This window comes from Phalacrocorax aristotelis, chromosome 1 (assembly GCF_949628215.1).
Source record: "Phalacrocorax aristotelis chromosome 1, bGulAri2.1, whole genome shotgun sequence".
NCBI classification, from domain to species: Eukaryota; Metazoa; Chordata; class Aves; order Suliformes; family Phalacrocoracidae; genus Phalacrocorax; species Phalacrocorax aristotelis.
Window position 1 is genome coordinate 9,170,220 of NC_134276.1, and position 15,982 is coordinate 9,186,201.

General features: G+C 40.8%; 1 protein-coding gene across 2 annotated transcripts in view; it reads left to right on the plus strand.

Moving 5' to 3' along the window:
* The window catches only part of TMEM135 (transmembrane protein 135), a 188,237-nt gene extending 173,223 nt beyond the window's left edge, over positions 1–15,014 (plus strand). For both annotated transcript variants that reach the window (XM_075080884.1, XM_075080891.1), the window contains 6 exons: positions 980–1,147; positions 6,787–6,850; positions 7,559–7,635; positions 9,282–9,380; positions 10,968–11,035; positions 12,644–15,014. In XM_075080884.1, coding sequence (XP_074936985.1) covers positions 980–1,147; positions 6,787–6,850; positions 7,559–7,635; positions 9,282–9,380; positions 10,968–11,035; positions 12,644–12,776 — 609 coding nt within the window. In that variant the 3' untranslated portion in view covers positions 12,777–15,014. The remainder of the gene's footprint in view (positions 1–979; positions 1,148–6,786; positions 6,851–7,558; positions 7,636–9,281; positions 9,381–10,967; positions 11,036–12,643) is intronic.
* The last annotated feature ends 968 nt before the right edge of the window (positions 15,015–15,982 follow it).

Genomic DNA, 15,982 nt, shown 5'->3' on the forward strand with positions numbered 1-15,982 from the left:
TGAGTTTGAAAGGCTGCTCACTCAAACCCTCTGCCAGTTGTCCCTGTAAGTGGAATTGTCTCAGTGTCCCTGAGTACCTTCTGAAAAATGAACTACAGAAATCATGAGTGTTGGGTGCCTGCCTTATTTTCCAATGGTGAGCGCACAGATAGTTTTCAGATAAGGCATCTTCCAATCAAAAAATGGATAGATTTTATTCAGAATGATTAGAGAAGTTCAGCCATAGGGTAAGAATAATGATAGGAAGCTGTGGAGGAAGTTATAAGAAACTAGGGAGAAGAATTTGGAAAGAAAAAGCCAGTGTGGTTTTGTGATGGTATAAAAAAGCAGATCTGTATCCAAGGTGGAGTAGTAAGAAAATAGCATTGGAACCCATGTTGTCCTTTCTCAGTAGCTCCGCACATCATCTCCCTAACAATTTTGCCCTTTCTCTTGCTGCAGAGCCTCCTGTTTGGTTGAGAAAGTACGTGAGGACGTGGCAAGCCATCAGGGCCAATTTCCTACTCTCACAATTTCTGAAATTTGTTTTTTGTGGACTTTTTCCTCCTTTACTGCTTTGTCCAGACATTTGAGTGTAGAAGCGCTCTTTTATTCCGCCACATTACGTTCCTCTATATACCCATTTGTGGTTAAAAGCTGGTCAGTAACCTGGAAATGAAGTCGTCAGGATTATTTCAAAGGACAGAATTTTGGAGCAGAAGAGAAGTAGAATTTGTCCCTTGAGGCCATTCAGATGCTCATAGAAATTAAAGGAGAATCAATTGTCTATGATTTTATTGCATTTCCTATTTTACAAGGGAATCGGGGAAAAAAAAAAACTGGTCTTGAGTTTGAAGATGGGATGCATTTTACATAGTATCAGCAGAGTGGGTTTTAAACTGTTTGTTGTCAAAAATAAGTACTTCTGTAGATGTTTTTGCTTTTCTTTTATTCTGAATTTGTGGTTTCTTACTACAAAATCTTTCTTTCTTTTCTCTAGGGCTTCATTAGGATGTTTAGCATCGGTTACCTGATCCAGTGTTGCCTTCGTATTCCATCCACCTTCCGGCATCTGTTTACAGAGCCTTCCCGGCTACTTTCCCTCTTCTACAACAAGGAGAACTTCCAGCTTGGAGCTTTTCTGGGATCTTTCGTCAGTATATACAAAGTAAGCTTATAACATACAGAAATGATGAATGCCATGTTTTTTATTTCACTTTTCAGAATATCACAAAGAGATTAAAGGTTTAGCCACCTAATACTACTGACACTGTTTTGTACAGCATGTCACCAACAAATTCTATAGTATTGCAGTAATGAAACCAAATAGAAAACTAGTCTTCCATTCTGTGTGTTTTTTCTAGCATTTCTGAATAAACCAGATGGATTTTGCAGCGTGGTATCAACATCAGCAGATAGAGAGTATTTCAGAGAAAGCAAATTCAGATTTCAAGGGGACTTGCTGCTGCACAAAAACATTTTAGTACAGACACAAGTAGTAACTTCAGTAGCAGTGATGTTCCCAGAGAGAGGCCATTTGCGGATTTTTTGGGGTCAAATATCTGGAATTTTTCCCTGACGCTAAATAGCAGGAGATGGCAGAACATACTCACGTGCAGCTGAGGAGACACTGCACTTACCACTTGGAATTCTACCTTTCTACACCATTATAAGATGACAGATTGTGAACTGATATACCTGTTGATACAGCATTGTTGGAATTAATTGAATTATGTTTATTTATGCCAAAAGAGAATATGACAAAGCACACACCATAAGGAAGAATATATTGCACAGTGCAGTGCTGAAGTGGCTTTAGCACTCTAATATGCTTATTTACATATATCATTTTTCAACTGGTACTTTACTTGATCTGCAAAGTTAAGATAATTCTGTATTATTCAGGATGAGTATTACTGAAAATTAACAAAAAAAGTGTTATTTGTAAGCAAAACAGCATTTCACTTGAGTCGCAGTCAGAGTTTAAGGTTACAGAGTTTAAAATTTTTGATGGCAAAGTGCACATGGGCTGTTCAGAGTTCATTTGAAAATTAAATTTTTGGTCAAACTTTAAGTAAAGAGCCTTTAGAGGAAAAAGTATTTAAAAGCTGAAATGATTTTGAAGTCTTTTAAAAGCTCCAATTGCGAAGTGTAATTTAGTTCCATAGATACTCATTTTACAAGGGTGACATTCTCTGACCTTTATTTATAAAGTATGTACTCGGCACTGGTGAGGCCGCACCTTGAGTACTGTGTTCAGTTTTGGGCCCCTCACTACAAGAAGGACATTGAGGTGCTGGAGTGTACCTAAAAAAGGGCAACAAAGTTGGTGAAGGGTCTAGAGAACAAGTCTTATGAGGAGCGGTTGAGGGAGCTGGGGGTGTTTAGCCTGGAGGAGGCTGACAGGTGACCGTATCACTCTAGAACTACCTGAAGGGAGGCAGTAGTGAGGTGGGTGTTGGTCTCTTCTCCCAAGCAGCAGTGACAGGACAAGAGGAAATGGCCTCAAGTTACGCGAGGGGAGGTTTAGATTGGATATTAGGAAAAATTTCTTCACTGAATGGGTTGTTAAGCATTGGAAGAGGCTGCCCAGAGAGGTGGTGGAGTCACCATCCCTGGAGGTGTTCAAAGGACGTGTAGATGTGGTGCTTAGGGCCATGGTTTGGTGGTGGACTTGGCAGTGCTAGGTTAATGGTTGGAACCGATGATCTCAAGGGCCTTTTCCAACCTAAATGGTTCTATGATTCTGTGGTTCTACTTTCTGTTATTGTTTGTGTTCCGTAACTTACACAAATTTGGGTTGCATTATATTTTCCTTCCAGTTTGAAATAAGCCTGTAAGACAGCAGAAATTCTAGCCTCTCCAAAAGATTGGACCACGTGCAAAAAGAATGAACTGCTTGATGCATTTTGCACCCAAAGGAATTGCATTATTGACTGCTTTTAAAAAAAGCCCATCTTGTCCCTAAAAGCAGTCCAAAATGCCATTGTAGGATTGTAATAGCTGTACTATTAATATTCGTATTCCCCTTACTGTTAATAATGTCAGCAAACATGGTTTAGCAGAAAATACATTGGCCATGGTAGCCTTATTTCCTTTTTTAAATTAGTTCACAAGTTTGAGTAGAAAGTTGACTGTCATAATTAAAATGTCTCAGTGGCTTTGCAAAGGATTTATTTATTAGAAATTTGTGCTGTAAAATAGCTAGTGAGATTACATCTGTGGTCCTGTGTCCATTTTTGGACACAGATACTATTTGATTTCTTCTTTTTATGTCTTTTTGAAGAGTGAGTTCACCTGGAGGCCACCAAGACAATTTGAGGACCAGGTCATACAATGCGTGAGGAGAAGCTGGGAAAACTGGGTTTTAAGATAGAGAAAAAAGGCTCGGGAGATTTTATTGCTACCTACACCTCTTGGAGGTGTGCAGCGATAGGATGAAAGGCAGTGGGTACAAGCTGAAATAGAGGAAATTCCAAAGAAGTATAAGGAAATATGTTTTCCTGTGAGGGTGGCCAAATATTGGAACAGGTTGCCTAGTGAGGCTGTGCAGTTCCCGTCCTTGCTGATGCTCAGAAAGCAACTGGACAAGTTTCTGACCTACCTGCTCTAATTAGACCTGCTTCAGGCTGGACCATATGGTCTCCAGAGGTCCTTTCCAACATAAATCATTCTTTGATTCCATGAAAAGCACACATTAGATGGATTAAGAGGCTGACACACATATTGAAAAGTAGCCATCAGTGCGCTGTCATACTGAATTATATAGTATTCTCTCGGTGCCATCAGCACTGGATTGGGCCTTCCGAACTGGATTGGGCAGATCTTGAACCATTTAGAAGCAAACAGATATTTACCAGGGGTAAAATTTGGAGGTAAAGTATGGATTTCCAAAACAGTTGGAAAAACAGTGTGGAGGATGTGGCAGATTTGGAACAATAATAACCAATCTAAACCTCCTCAGGTGCAACTTGAGGCCATTTCCTTTCGTCTTATCACTTGCTACTTGGGAGAAGAGACCAACACCCACCTCCCTACAACCTCCTTTGAGGTAGTTGTAGAGAGCCACTGGGGGTGGCATACCTGTGTTGGAGAAGAGATCCATAGATCAACTGAATTGCATTTATACCAATGCACACAGCATGGGCAATAAACAGGAGGAGCTGGAAGCCATGGCGCACCAGGGAAACTATGATGTGGTTGCAATCAAGGAAAAATGATGAGATGACTCGCACAACTGGAGCGCTGCAATGGGTGGCTACGAGCTCTTTAGAAGGGACAGGCAAGGAAGGAGAGGTGGAGGGGTAGCCTTGTATGTTAGAGAGGGTTTTGACTGTCTAGAACTCAACGACGGTAATGATAAGGTTGAGTGCTTATGGGTAAGGGTCAGGGGGAAGGCCAATAAGGGAGACATCCTGGTGGGAGTCTGTTATAGACCACCCAACCAGGATGAGGAGACAGATGAAGTACTCTACAGGCAGCTGACTGAAGTCTCACAATCTCTAACCCTTGTTCTCGTGGGAGACTTCAACTTACCAGATATCTGCTGGAAATACAACACAGCAGAGAGAAAGCAGTCTCGGAGATTCCTGGAGTGTGTGGGAGATAACTTCCTGACGCAGCTGGTGAGCGAGCCAACCAGGGGAGGTGCCCCGCTGGACCTGCTGTTTACAAACAGAGAAGGCCTGGTGGGTGATGTGGTGGTCGGAGGCTGTTGTGGGCTCAGTGACCATGACATGACAGAGTTCTCGATTCTTGGAGAAGTAAGGAAGGGGGTCAGCAAAACCGCTACCCTGAACTTCAGAAGGGCAGACTTTGGATTGTTAAGGCGTCTGGTTAGCAGAGTCCCTTGGGAGGCAGTCCTGAAGGGCAAAGGAGGATCTGGGTAACTACAGGCCTGCCAGCGTGAGCTCAGTGCCGGGAAAGGTTATGGAGCAGATCATCTTGAATGCCATTATGTGGCATGTGCGGGACAACCAGGGGATTGGGCTCAGCCAGCAGGGGTTTATGAAAGGGAGGTCCTGCCTCTCTAACCTGGTCTCCTTCTATGATAAGGTGACCGGCTTAGTGGATGAGGGGAAGGCTGTGGATGTTGTCTCCTTGGACTTTAGTAAGGCCTTTGACACTGTCTCCCACAGCAGTCTCCTGGAGAAGCTGGCTGCTCACGGCTTGGACAAGTGCACTTTGTGCTGCGTTAAAAACTGGCTGGACGGCCGAGCCTGGAGAGTGGTGGTGAATGGAGTCAAATCCAGTTGGCGGCTGGTCATGAGTGGTGTTCCCCAGGGCTCAGTGTTGGGTCCAGTCTTGTTTAATATCTTTATCAATGATCTGGAAGAGAGGATTGAGTGCACCCTCAGTAAGTTTGCAGATGACACCAAGCTGGGTGGAAGTGTCGATCTGCTGGAGGGCAGGAAGGCCCTACAGAGGGACCTGGACAGCCTGGATCGTTGGGCTGGAGCCAATGGTATGAGATTCCACAAGATCAAGTGTCAGGTCCTGCTGTTGGGTCACAACAACCCCATGCAACGCTCCAGGCTTGGGGAGGAGTGGCTGGAAAGCTGCCTGGAGGAGAAGGACCTGGGGGTGCTGGCTGACAGCTGGCTGGGCATGAGCCAGCAGTGTGCCCAGGTGGGCAAGAAGGCCAAGAGCATCCTGGCTTGTGTCAGCAATAGTGTGGCCAGCAGGAGCCGGGCAGGGATGGTGCCCCTGTGCTCGGCACTGGTGAGGCTGCACCTCGAGTACTGTGTGCAGTTTTGGGCCCCTCACTACAAGAAGGACATTGAGGTGCTTGAGCGTGTCCAGAGAAGGGCAATGAAGCTGGTGAAGGGTCTAGAGAACAAGTTTTATGAGGAGTGGTTGAGGGAGCTGGGGTTGTTTAGCCTGGAGAAGAGGAGGCTGAGGGGAGACCTTATCGCTCTCTACAACTACCTGAAAAGAGGTTGTAGCAGAGTGGGAGTCAGTCTCTTCTCCCTAGTAACAAGCAATAGAATGAGAGGAAATGGCCTCAAGCTGCGCCAGGGGATGTTTAGGTTGGATATTAGGAAAAACTTCTTCACTGAAAGGTTTGTCAGGCATTGGAAGAGGCTGCCCAGGGAGATGGTGGAGTCTCCATCCCTGGAGGTATTTAAAAGAAGGGTAGACGTGGTGCTTGAGGATATGGTTTAGTGGTGGACTTGGCAGTGATAGGTTAGGGGTTGCACTCGATGATCTTAAAGGTCTTTTCCAACCTTAACGATTCTATGATTCTATGATTTGGTAACCTGGAGTCTTCCAAATGAAATATATTTTAATGAATCCTAAGCCACAATTACTTACATCCATTCTGGCCCGAACAGCTGTGTATTGTTGTCTGTGTCAACAAACAGGTTATTATGTGTTTCACCATGTCTTTAATGGTATGCAGTTCTAAATTTTTAGATAAATGTGTTTTCCTGGTTCCAGAATTTCTTTGATGTATGGAAGAATCTCAACGTGTTTGGTGTGTAGCTGAAAACAAACTCTGTCATGGGAAAGAGTCTAGACAAGTACAGCAAATAAAGATGATGTGAATTCAAGATTAGCTTTGGAATTAGATTGGTATTCAAAATAGATTGATCTGCCCTCTTATTTTGGAGGAAATGGTAGCAGTAAACTGTTAATTAAAGCACTGAAATGTTTCAGGTACTGTGGATTACGGGTACTATCACACTACCTTTACAAGCTAGTAATAGTAATACTACTATTACTAGCTTGTAGGGGAATATCTCCAGTCTATGCATTATGAAAGAGAAATAACTAGGGCTAATCCTGCTCTCTGTTCACATACAGGGTACTAGTTGCTTCCTGCGTTGGGTACGAAACCTAGATGATGAGCTTCATGCACTTGTAGCTGGTGAGTCCATGACAAGAAATTTATATTGCCTCCACTGGGACTCTGCAAATATTTCTCTTGTCAGTCCTCCCATTCCCTTTTCAGATTTCTGTGATGAAAATGGGGCTGTGTACATAAAGATTGTGTCAAAACGACAGTGGTGTTTCAAGTAGCTTCAAAAGAAAGAGTTGCAATTAAAATTGTAAGGCAAATTCAATCAAATGGTGCATGTTTTATGGTCAGCTTCAAGGACAATATATTATTGTATGCACAAATGTGAACTTGTCCTTTATTTTCCAACTGTAGAGATGTGAGGTTCAAGTACTGACTCTTCCGTACATGACAGAAGGCTCATTTGAAAGGATGGGCTCCTCTGGATCCAAAGAAGGACGCTTTTGCCATGAAATTTGTGTGGTGGTGCAGGCCCTTCCCTGCTGTTCGTGTACCTATCATGTACTGGAACCTCAGGTGTCTGTCTTCCTTGTGGGATGAGAGAGGACATTTGATGCTGTGCTCCTGAGCACTGGACTACGGATTTATTTCAGGGTTTCAAAACTCTCCTTTTTTTAATGACATAAACCATATTTTGATGGGCAGCACAGGAACATCACTGAACTTTGTTGCAGCAACAGAAGGCGTAATGTTACGCAGAGTCTGTTGAGCTGACACACTGCAACAACAACAATAAATCACAATCCTAACAACAGTTTTGTTTTCTAATTGTTACAGGGTGTCTAGCAGGAATTTCCATGATGTTTTATAAAAGTACTACTATCTCTATGTATCTGGCGTCCAAACTAGTAGAGGTAAGAAACTACCTTTGTAAGAGAGTTCTTCATTTCATCTATTTTTTTGAGGCAGAAAAAGAAAATGAACTTCACGGGCTTTGTCAGATAATTCCAGTATAATACAAAGTTGTGTGGCGGTGGTGTGTTTCAGTACGTGTGTGCCAAGAGGCAGTGCCGTTCTGTGGTCTCATTTCTTTCTTATTTTCTTCTCTGTGACTCATTTTAAAAGTCCTTTATCCGCTGGTCTCCATGTATATTCTCCATGAATTTTTTTATGGTAGTCCTTTGCTGTGTAGCTTTTGCAGATTTTTTAAATCTGAATGTTCCAAGAATGTCTGTTCTGCCAGAAACATAAATCAGACCTAGTCCTTAATTGCAGATTTATTGCCAAAAGCTACAGCTTAACTTCCTGCCTTTGTTCCCTAATTTTGGCATTCAACAATCTAAGATAACTCAAAATAGCTTAGGTTTTAGTCTATAGCTAGAGTTGTTTGTCAGTAGACCTCAACTGATTGGATTCCCAGCTTTGCAGCAAACTTTGTTCTAATTACCATTTATCAGGCTTGAATTATTTCTGTGAACTTAAAATTAGGAGCCCAGGAAAAAAAAAAGAGTTTGTAGAGTTTGGGGATGTTGACTATACTTTGCTAGCCAGATTTTGTTCTCTTACTGTGACTTTTTCTATAAAATAGGGACTTAGTCATGGTTATTTCCCCAACAGCACCACTGGAATAAGTTGAGAGCATTCTCTTGTTATGCATCATCCCCGAATCACAAAGCTTTCTCCTGCAGACCTCGAGGGCCTTGTTCCCTAGTAATATTTATCTACCTCAATTTCTAGAGCAGAATTCATTTCAAAGAATGTAAAAAGAAGGAACTGGGTTGTTTGGGTTTTTTTAACAATAAAATTAAACATAAAAAGGGAAGATATACTCTGTTTATTCTTGCTCCTTGTAATCCTAGATCAAGCTCTGAAGGTAGTTCACATGTTGGTTATATAAAAGCAATCTGAGTTATCCATATTGACATTTAGAGCGCCAGTTGTAAAAAAACAATATTATCTTGTATTGCTGATGGTTTTCTCTGGACTTTGAGACATTGTGGCTGCAGTGGAGTAAGAAAAGTGCTGTGTGTTCTTTCCTTCCTTTTTTTTTTCTTTTTTTTTTTTTTTTTTACTACATTTATCATCTTACGCAAGCCAAGGGTAACTGACCAAAGAGGCGTGTGCTGCTTTGGAAGGTCAAGCTGTGCTCAGGAAAATAAACTTTACATGTTTTTTCAGAAAGAAAAATATGTGATTTCAAGCTGTTTAAGAACAGTGAATATTCACTTTGCTGGAATAGCTATTGCATTGTTCTTTTGCTTTTTTAAAATGAAGAATCTAGCATAGCAAACTTTCCCTTTTTTATCTTTCAGATCTACACTACCCTTTTAACACCCACGCTGTTGCTAGGTCCTGGCCTATACATTAATAGCCTCTTATTCTGTTGATCTAGGGTAACTTCTATAAGCTCTCTCAGTCAATGTCACATTTGTGAACATATACAAAAATATATGAGCATAGGTTAGTAATGTTGACATGTTACTTTGAAAAGGTAAAATAAAAAGTAAAAAGCTACTTTGTTTATTTTCTTTCGTTCAGTGTTTCTTGTTTATTTTTATAGACTATATACTTCAAAGGCATCGAAGCAGGGAAGGTTCCTTATTTTCCTCATGCAGACAGCATCATCTATGCCATTTCCACATCGATATGCTTTCAGGCAGTAAGTATGTCAACTTCTAACAGAATATGAAGTTCTTCTAGTTTAAGTCAAATGTTGAATGAAATGAGGAGTACAGGGATACAGTGATATAGAAAAGATTGTGTGATGTAGTGATTCCAGCAAGATGCCGAGTTGGGGCTCCTGCATTCTGCTTTTGAGCGTCACAGCGGGAGGTTCATTTTTAGGACTCGGATTTCTCATATGCTGATTACGTTACACAAAGCATTGAATTCTTTGGAAAGGACCTCAAAATGTATTGCCCGAGAAGATGAACATAAATATATGGGCTTTCCTAAGCATATGGACAGACTGTTTCTCAAGGAGACAAACGGTATATTGTAATATTTTATGCTTTTTGAATCAACTAGAAGTTTTCATTTTCAGCTAACTTAAACTGAAGTTGCCTATTTGAAAGAGTCTGCAAAAATTAGTAAGAGAATCTGAAGTTTTAGGTTTGAAACAAGCTCTAGCTATCCTCTTTTGCACTTTCCAAGTCAATTACATGCCTTCACCTTCAGTCCTTTTATTGGCTGGATCAGCTAGAAAAGCTCCTTTTGGGTGGTATCTAAATTACTCTAGTATTCCACTACATCCCTCCATTTCTAGACCTTCTGCTGAAATATCCCACTGAATATTTTCTGGACCTCCATAACTATATGTATTTTTTGTATCCCTCAATAAAGAGAAGATAAAATGACCTTAAAGCAGTGTCCTGCTGTCTGGTGCTTAACAGGGCAGTTCCACTCCTCCTCACTGCTCCCATATATTTGGGAATATCTCTCATTCTAGTATCAAAGTGAACTGATAATTTAGTGCTTGGAATGTGCCTGAAGGTCTGCAGCATTGACATTTCCAGAATGCTATTGGCAAGGGCCATCATATGAGGCTAATGGAAACAAAGTTAATATGAGAAAAGAGGAAAGGGGTTTTTCGTGACTTAATAACTAGTTGGAAAAGGAGCCTAAGATTGGAAATAAATTACTAGGTTGAGGAGGGAGGAAGGAGGGGGAAATCAGCAAAGGGATCTAGGCTAAAATGTTTGTTACTCAGTGTATTCATAAGTGACCTGGAAAAGTAATGGAGTAGAGAGACGACAAGGATTTTTGTTACATAACAGTATTTATGATGTGTAACGTGAAATGTAAAGATGACTGACTACAAAAAATGGTAGGTCACAAAATGCAGAGTGAGTGGGTGATAAAATAGTAGGTAAATTTGGCATCCAGAAGTGCAAAATCATACGAGTAGGATCAGTAAGGATTATCGTTGCTTTGTCTGCAATGAGATCTAAGTTAATTGCCACCTCTTTTGAAAGACAGTCTTCTGGGAATATCAGTCTGTGCTGGTGGTGGTCATAGAGAGCACCGAATTCAGCTGTGAGTGGTTTGTCTACTGACAGCGCTGGACCTTGGCAGGTGATCGCAGCTGCTTTCGGTCCCTGAATCATGAGATGATTTTTAAAAAATAAAATTAAAAAGTATATATATTTCCATAGCTATCCTTTCACTGGTTTGGGCAATGTAATGTAGCAGAGGAAGCTTTTGTCTGATGCTGTCAGCTGGCTTTGACAGAATACTCTCCTTGCAGGCTGTCATGGAAGTTCAGAACCTGAGACCTTCATACTGGAAATTTCTTTTACGACTAACAAAGGGCAGGTATGTAACTGGGAGTATGTTATGGCTTGTTTAAACACGCCGTTGATCACAGTCAACTTTCTGTGCCATTTGCTGTCAACAGCAGAGCCGTAGGAGTACATATGGGTGAATTTCCTGAGTATTTACTTTGCTTTTCAAATGGTTTCCAGTCCACTTGCAGTTCTTCGCTGCTGGAGCGACACCGCTAGATTTAGTCTTATGACAGGAGCAACGACTTAAATCTAGTTACAACTAGCAGATGAGCATTTTACTTTAAGGCTTTTTTATCTTTAGTTCACTTAGAGGGAGAAATGCTTTTGGCTTTTAGTGGAATATGAAGAATCCAGTAAACAACTATACAGGTTGAAGAAATCATGTAGTGTGTACAGTAATTGACACCATGGTGTTACTACACGTTTAAAAACATTACTAGAAATGTCAGAGTATTTCCTAAGAATACTTTGAAGATACAGTATTTTTTTGTAGGACTTCTGTTTCAGTTGGGAAAATAATATCTTTTCTTGGAAAACTAATGAAAAATTTTCCCTGATTATAACCATAAATTTACACTGTAATATCGTATTTTATATTTTTTCTCTTATTTGCTGCAGGGATCTAAAACGCTTACCTTTTAAAATAGATCTTGCTGTAGCTGATTTATAAAAATACAATTTAGTGAATTGACACTATTATACTGAAGTACTGTGTGGCAGAAACAAGATACCGAAATCACGATGTAGATCAGTTTATGAATGGGGTTGTAAAAGGTAACGTTTGTCATGACACTGAGCTCTCCAGGCTACAAATATAGATGTGAAATCAGAGGCCAGTCCCTGGAGCACGTTGAACGTACGCTCCCCATGGCACAGTACACTCTTAGCTGGACACGAGCTGACTGAACACATTGCTAGACATAGTGGGAAGCTTTCCTTGGGATGCCTGGAGGCAGTCTGCAGGCAGCCTCTGAGGCTGTGCAAACACGATACAGGGGATGATGTCAGTGCAGATGTCCAATTTTGGCTGCCTTTTTCCCTCTTGTGCTAATCCTAAGATCGCTTTAGTTGACAGAGAGGAGGGAAAAGAAATTCTATTCTGCTCACTTCTCTGAAGTAAATCTCTGTGATAGTAATTTTGACACTCTCTCCAGAGAGGCAGATTCTTTTGAAGTTTCACAGGTCTTTCTCTCAACAGTTCTGAAGACTAAAGAGATGGAAATAGATTGCAACACCCATAAAACTGTTATTCACACTTGGGCAGGCATGGCCAAAGTTTGCGAGGCTGGGGTGAGAAAGAAGAGTAGTATGTTTTGTTTTGACATTTCTATGAAGTCAAAAGTAGAGGGGGACTCTCTCCTTTCCTCTTTTCCTTATGTTGTGTTACATAAAGTATATCTACCCAAAGCACTAGAAATCAGATCCGTCTTTTTTTTTTTTTAAATCTTTATTGCCCAAGATGAAAAACTTGTAGTCTTTAAACTGTGCAGGCTGAAGCCTGTATTTCAAAGATTTTGATAGCCTTTCGTGAAGTGAAATAATTTTAGAAATAAATCAATAATTTAAAAAGAAAATAATTTATTTTTCAGCAGTAAATGAATAATCTGCTCACTGTCTCACGTCTCTTCTTTTTCAGGTTTGCTCTCATGAACAGAAAAGTTTTAGATGTATTTGGTACTGAAGCATCTAAGAACTTCAAGGGTTTCACGCCTAAGCTTGACCCAAGATACACGGTTGTACCACCAGAGCTACCATTGGAGCTGTCTTGAAAACGACAGTATATCTTGTCATTGAATGTGATCAGCATTTTGTCCGGAAAAGTTAATTAACTTAACAGTCATATATATGGAGGAGGGCTCGGGCTCCACTTCAGTATTATTTCAGTGAGAAATGCTTTTTACCGATCAAAAATACTGAAACTTTGCAGGAAGGTGTGGCTTAGTGATTAAGCCCCTTCCGTACACGGAAAATATTTCTGGATTGCTGTAGTTGGTTGACAGTGTGATAGATTCTGAAGGAATTAAACAAATGAGTAATATATTTAGAGAAAAGAAGTAAGACATAAACATGCATAATAATTTCAAAAATTCTGTAGCTTGTGCCAGTAGAATATGTCTTGGTAAAACTAAAAGTAATTCTTAATTTACAAAGGAAGGCAAAAGGCATAGTTTAGGTCCAAAATTTTACCTGATCTTAAAACTATTGCAGTCGGGTGAAAATGCCTCCTTGGCTTTCTAAATTGCGTCACTGTTTTATCTCAAAAGAGCCACCGCCCACTCGTTACTTAAAATTTGCGTTTTTATATAGCTATGGTTGCAAAATAAGGCATTCCTTAGGGAAAGAGAATGCATATTAATTCAGAAATCACATTCCAGGGCTACAAATCCCGCTGACAATACGGATAACAGGCAAGGAAAATAAGAAGGCGGTGCGGGTGCCTGCTGCGCCCTGCGGAGCAGCGGGGTGTGGTGGTCACTATCTGCCAAGTGGAAAATGACAAAACCGGCAGAGGAAGGAATGAGACGTTCCAGCCTCTGCGATGGTGCTGGAAACAGCAGACAGTTACAAAAATAAAAAAGCCAAGAACAAAACAAAACAAAAATCCCCCAAAATACACTGAAATTAAATGTTTATTTTTAAAGGGCTTGACATTGTCGCTTTAGACGGCATCGGGTTGTTTGTCAAGCTGCAGCACCAGCCGGCGTTTCAAGCATTTCTTTCAAAGAGAACTGACCCCTGAGGTTAGACTGTTACAAGAGAACGGTTTTGATGATCATATTAATAGCGTTTTTCCCTTGTACTCAGTAAAGAGTGGTTTTCCATCGGTCCATCAGCCAGCCACGACTGGGACAGTTACATTAAATTTAATATGGTACTTGATGCAAATAACTACCTATGCAAATTCCATCTCATTTTTACCCTGCGTGTTTCTGAAGATAATAGTTTGTGTTCTAAAGGAAGACCTTGACATGCTAATAGGTTTTTTTTGCTTTTGGGGGCTTTTTTTAAATTAGAATCCATTCAGGTGCTGCTGAATGGCATTCATTACCCTAGACCTTAATGAAAAGATGAACTATATTCACATTCAACTGAAAAGAGGTGAGGTAAGCCAGGGAATTGAAATTGCAGTAGGTTGCATGTGTTTTAAATAGAAAAAAGAAATCAGTGTTTTATTGGAAGTCTTTGTCAGATGAGATGAATTGGATTAATTAATAGAATCTTTGTCCTGTAACACTGTAATCCTACCCCACCTTTAAGCATATTTTAATTCCCATTAGTTTAATTTCTCATTACTGAGGATACAGTAATTTTTGTCAGATTTACAGAAATGTCATGAAAATTGTACCAGTGTGTGCACAACATCTGCTTCTTCATCAGCTACTGTAACAGCAATGCTTTGTCACTGTTACTAAAGGTGCTTCGTCCTTTAAAAGAGCGATTCTCCAAGTTAGTGTGAATAAAGCTCTGCAAGCTAGTTTGTATGCAATATTTTATTGCTTGAAATATTATATTAAAATTCCTCAAAAGGAAATAAAAGTGCATTCAACAAGAACTTTGAAAGGATCGTAATAGGTTTGTAGTGTTTTTCCACTGGAATATGGTCTAAAGTATTTGACCTTGTAAAGTCTGAGAAGTTATATATTTTAGGTAATACGTTAGAACTCACGTGCTATATAATGAATACTTTCTAGTGTAACTATATACCATTCTCAAACGTCAAGATATTTTATAGATGGATTAATTTTCTTCACTGGAATGACAATTGTGATTGTTTCTCTGTTTGAGTTAAAATCCAAGGTACTACATCTCAGCAGCTAAACAATGGTTTTGTCTTACGTTTTCTTGTTTCCAGAATTCCCAGTCCTTGTTACAAGTTACTTTCATGTAATATAAAAAGAAATTAAAAAATTTTAAATTATTTTTATTCAAATCAGTATATGTAAGAGAAAAAAAATAAAGTCCTAATGTTTTTCCCAATAATAAACAGTTGCTGCTTGAAAAAGTGACTTTTTGTCTGTGTTGTTGTTAATAAGCTATCTGGAGTCATCAGTGAGGCAGTACTCAGTCGTGAAGGAACACCAGGAGCACAACTGAGCATTTAAATTGTACGTATTTGTTACAAAATAAAGTCCTAAAGCAGCGTAAGTGAAGAGGTAATGCCAAAACAGTTCAGCTGACAGCTTCGGCTCCATGATTCCACAGGTAACTATGCAATGTGAGTTGATGTTATTTAATGTTTCTTTTCAACCAGAGAAAGCCACGTAGCCAGTTAGGAGGGCAGTGAAAAGCTGCGCGCCTCCGGCTCCGCCCGCCGCGTGCCCAGGTGGCGGGGCCTCGTGACTGAAATGGCAGCGTTTCCGACCACCTGATGCGGCGCGGGTATTTAGGGGTTTGATCATATGACGGGTATCTGTTTGATCACATCAAAAGAAGTTGATTTTGCAAAATGGAATACAAGGGGAGACTTGCTCAGGAGTGCCCCAGTTCCTCTTAGTTCTTCATCCCTCCCTCCCTCCCCTCTACCCAGCCCAGTGTCAGCTGTCCCTGTCCTCCCTTCCACCTTACAAGCTCCATTTACAGCCCTTGGGTGCCTCCTTTTGCTCCTTCAGAACTGCTCCGTCACGGGGCATCCAGGGGAGCGCTGCTCCTCCCTGAGGGAGCGGTCGGGCAGGGGTGTTCCCCCGTGCACCCCAGCTTTTCCTGCCACCCTTGGGTCTTGGTCGGCAGAGCTGCTTTAGGAGCAGCAGAATTCAGCAGTCTAGATCTAGTTTTCCCCTCCTAATCCAAGATATTCTGGCTGTGACTAAGATACATGTGCATAATCCCAGAATTAAGGTTGCAGTTGTTCTTTTATGATGGATACTCATCCTCTGGTTGCCATCTTTCTGCTGATTTTCAGGCCGTATGAGATTGCTCCCATTGCAGACCTTCATCACTTATTCCCAGTCCTCTTTGGAGGTGATGCTGAAGGTGT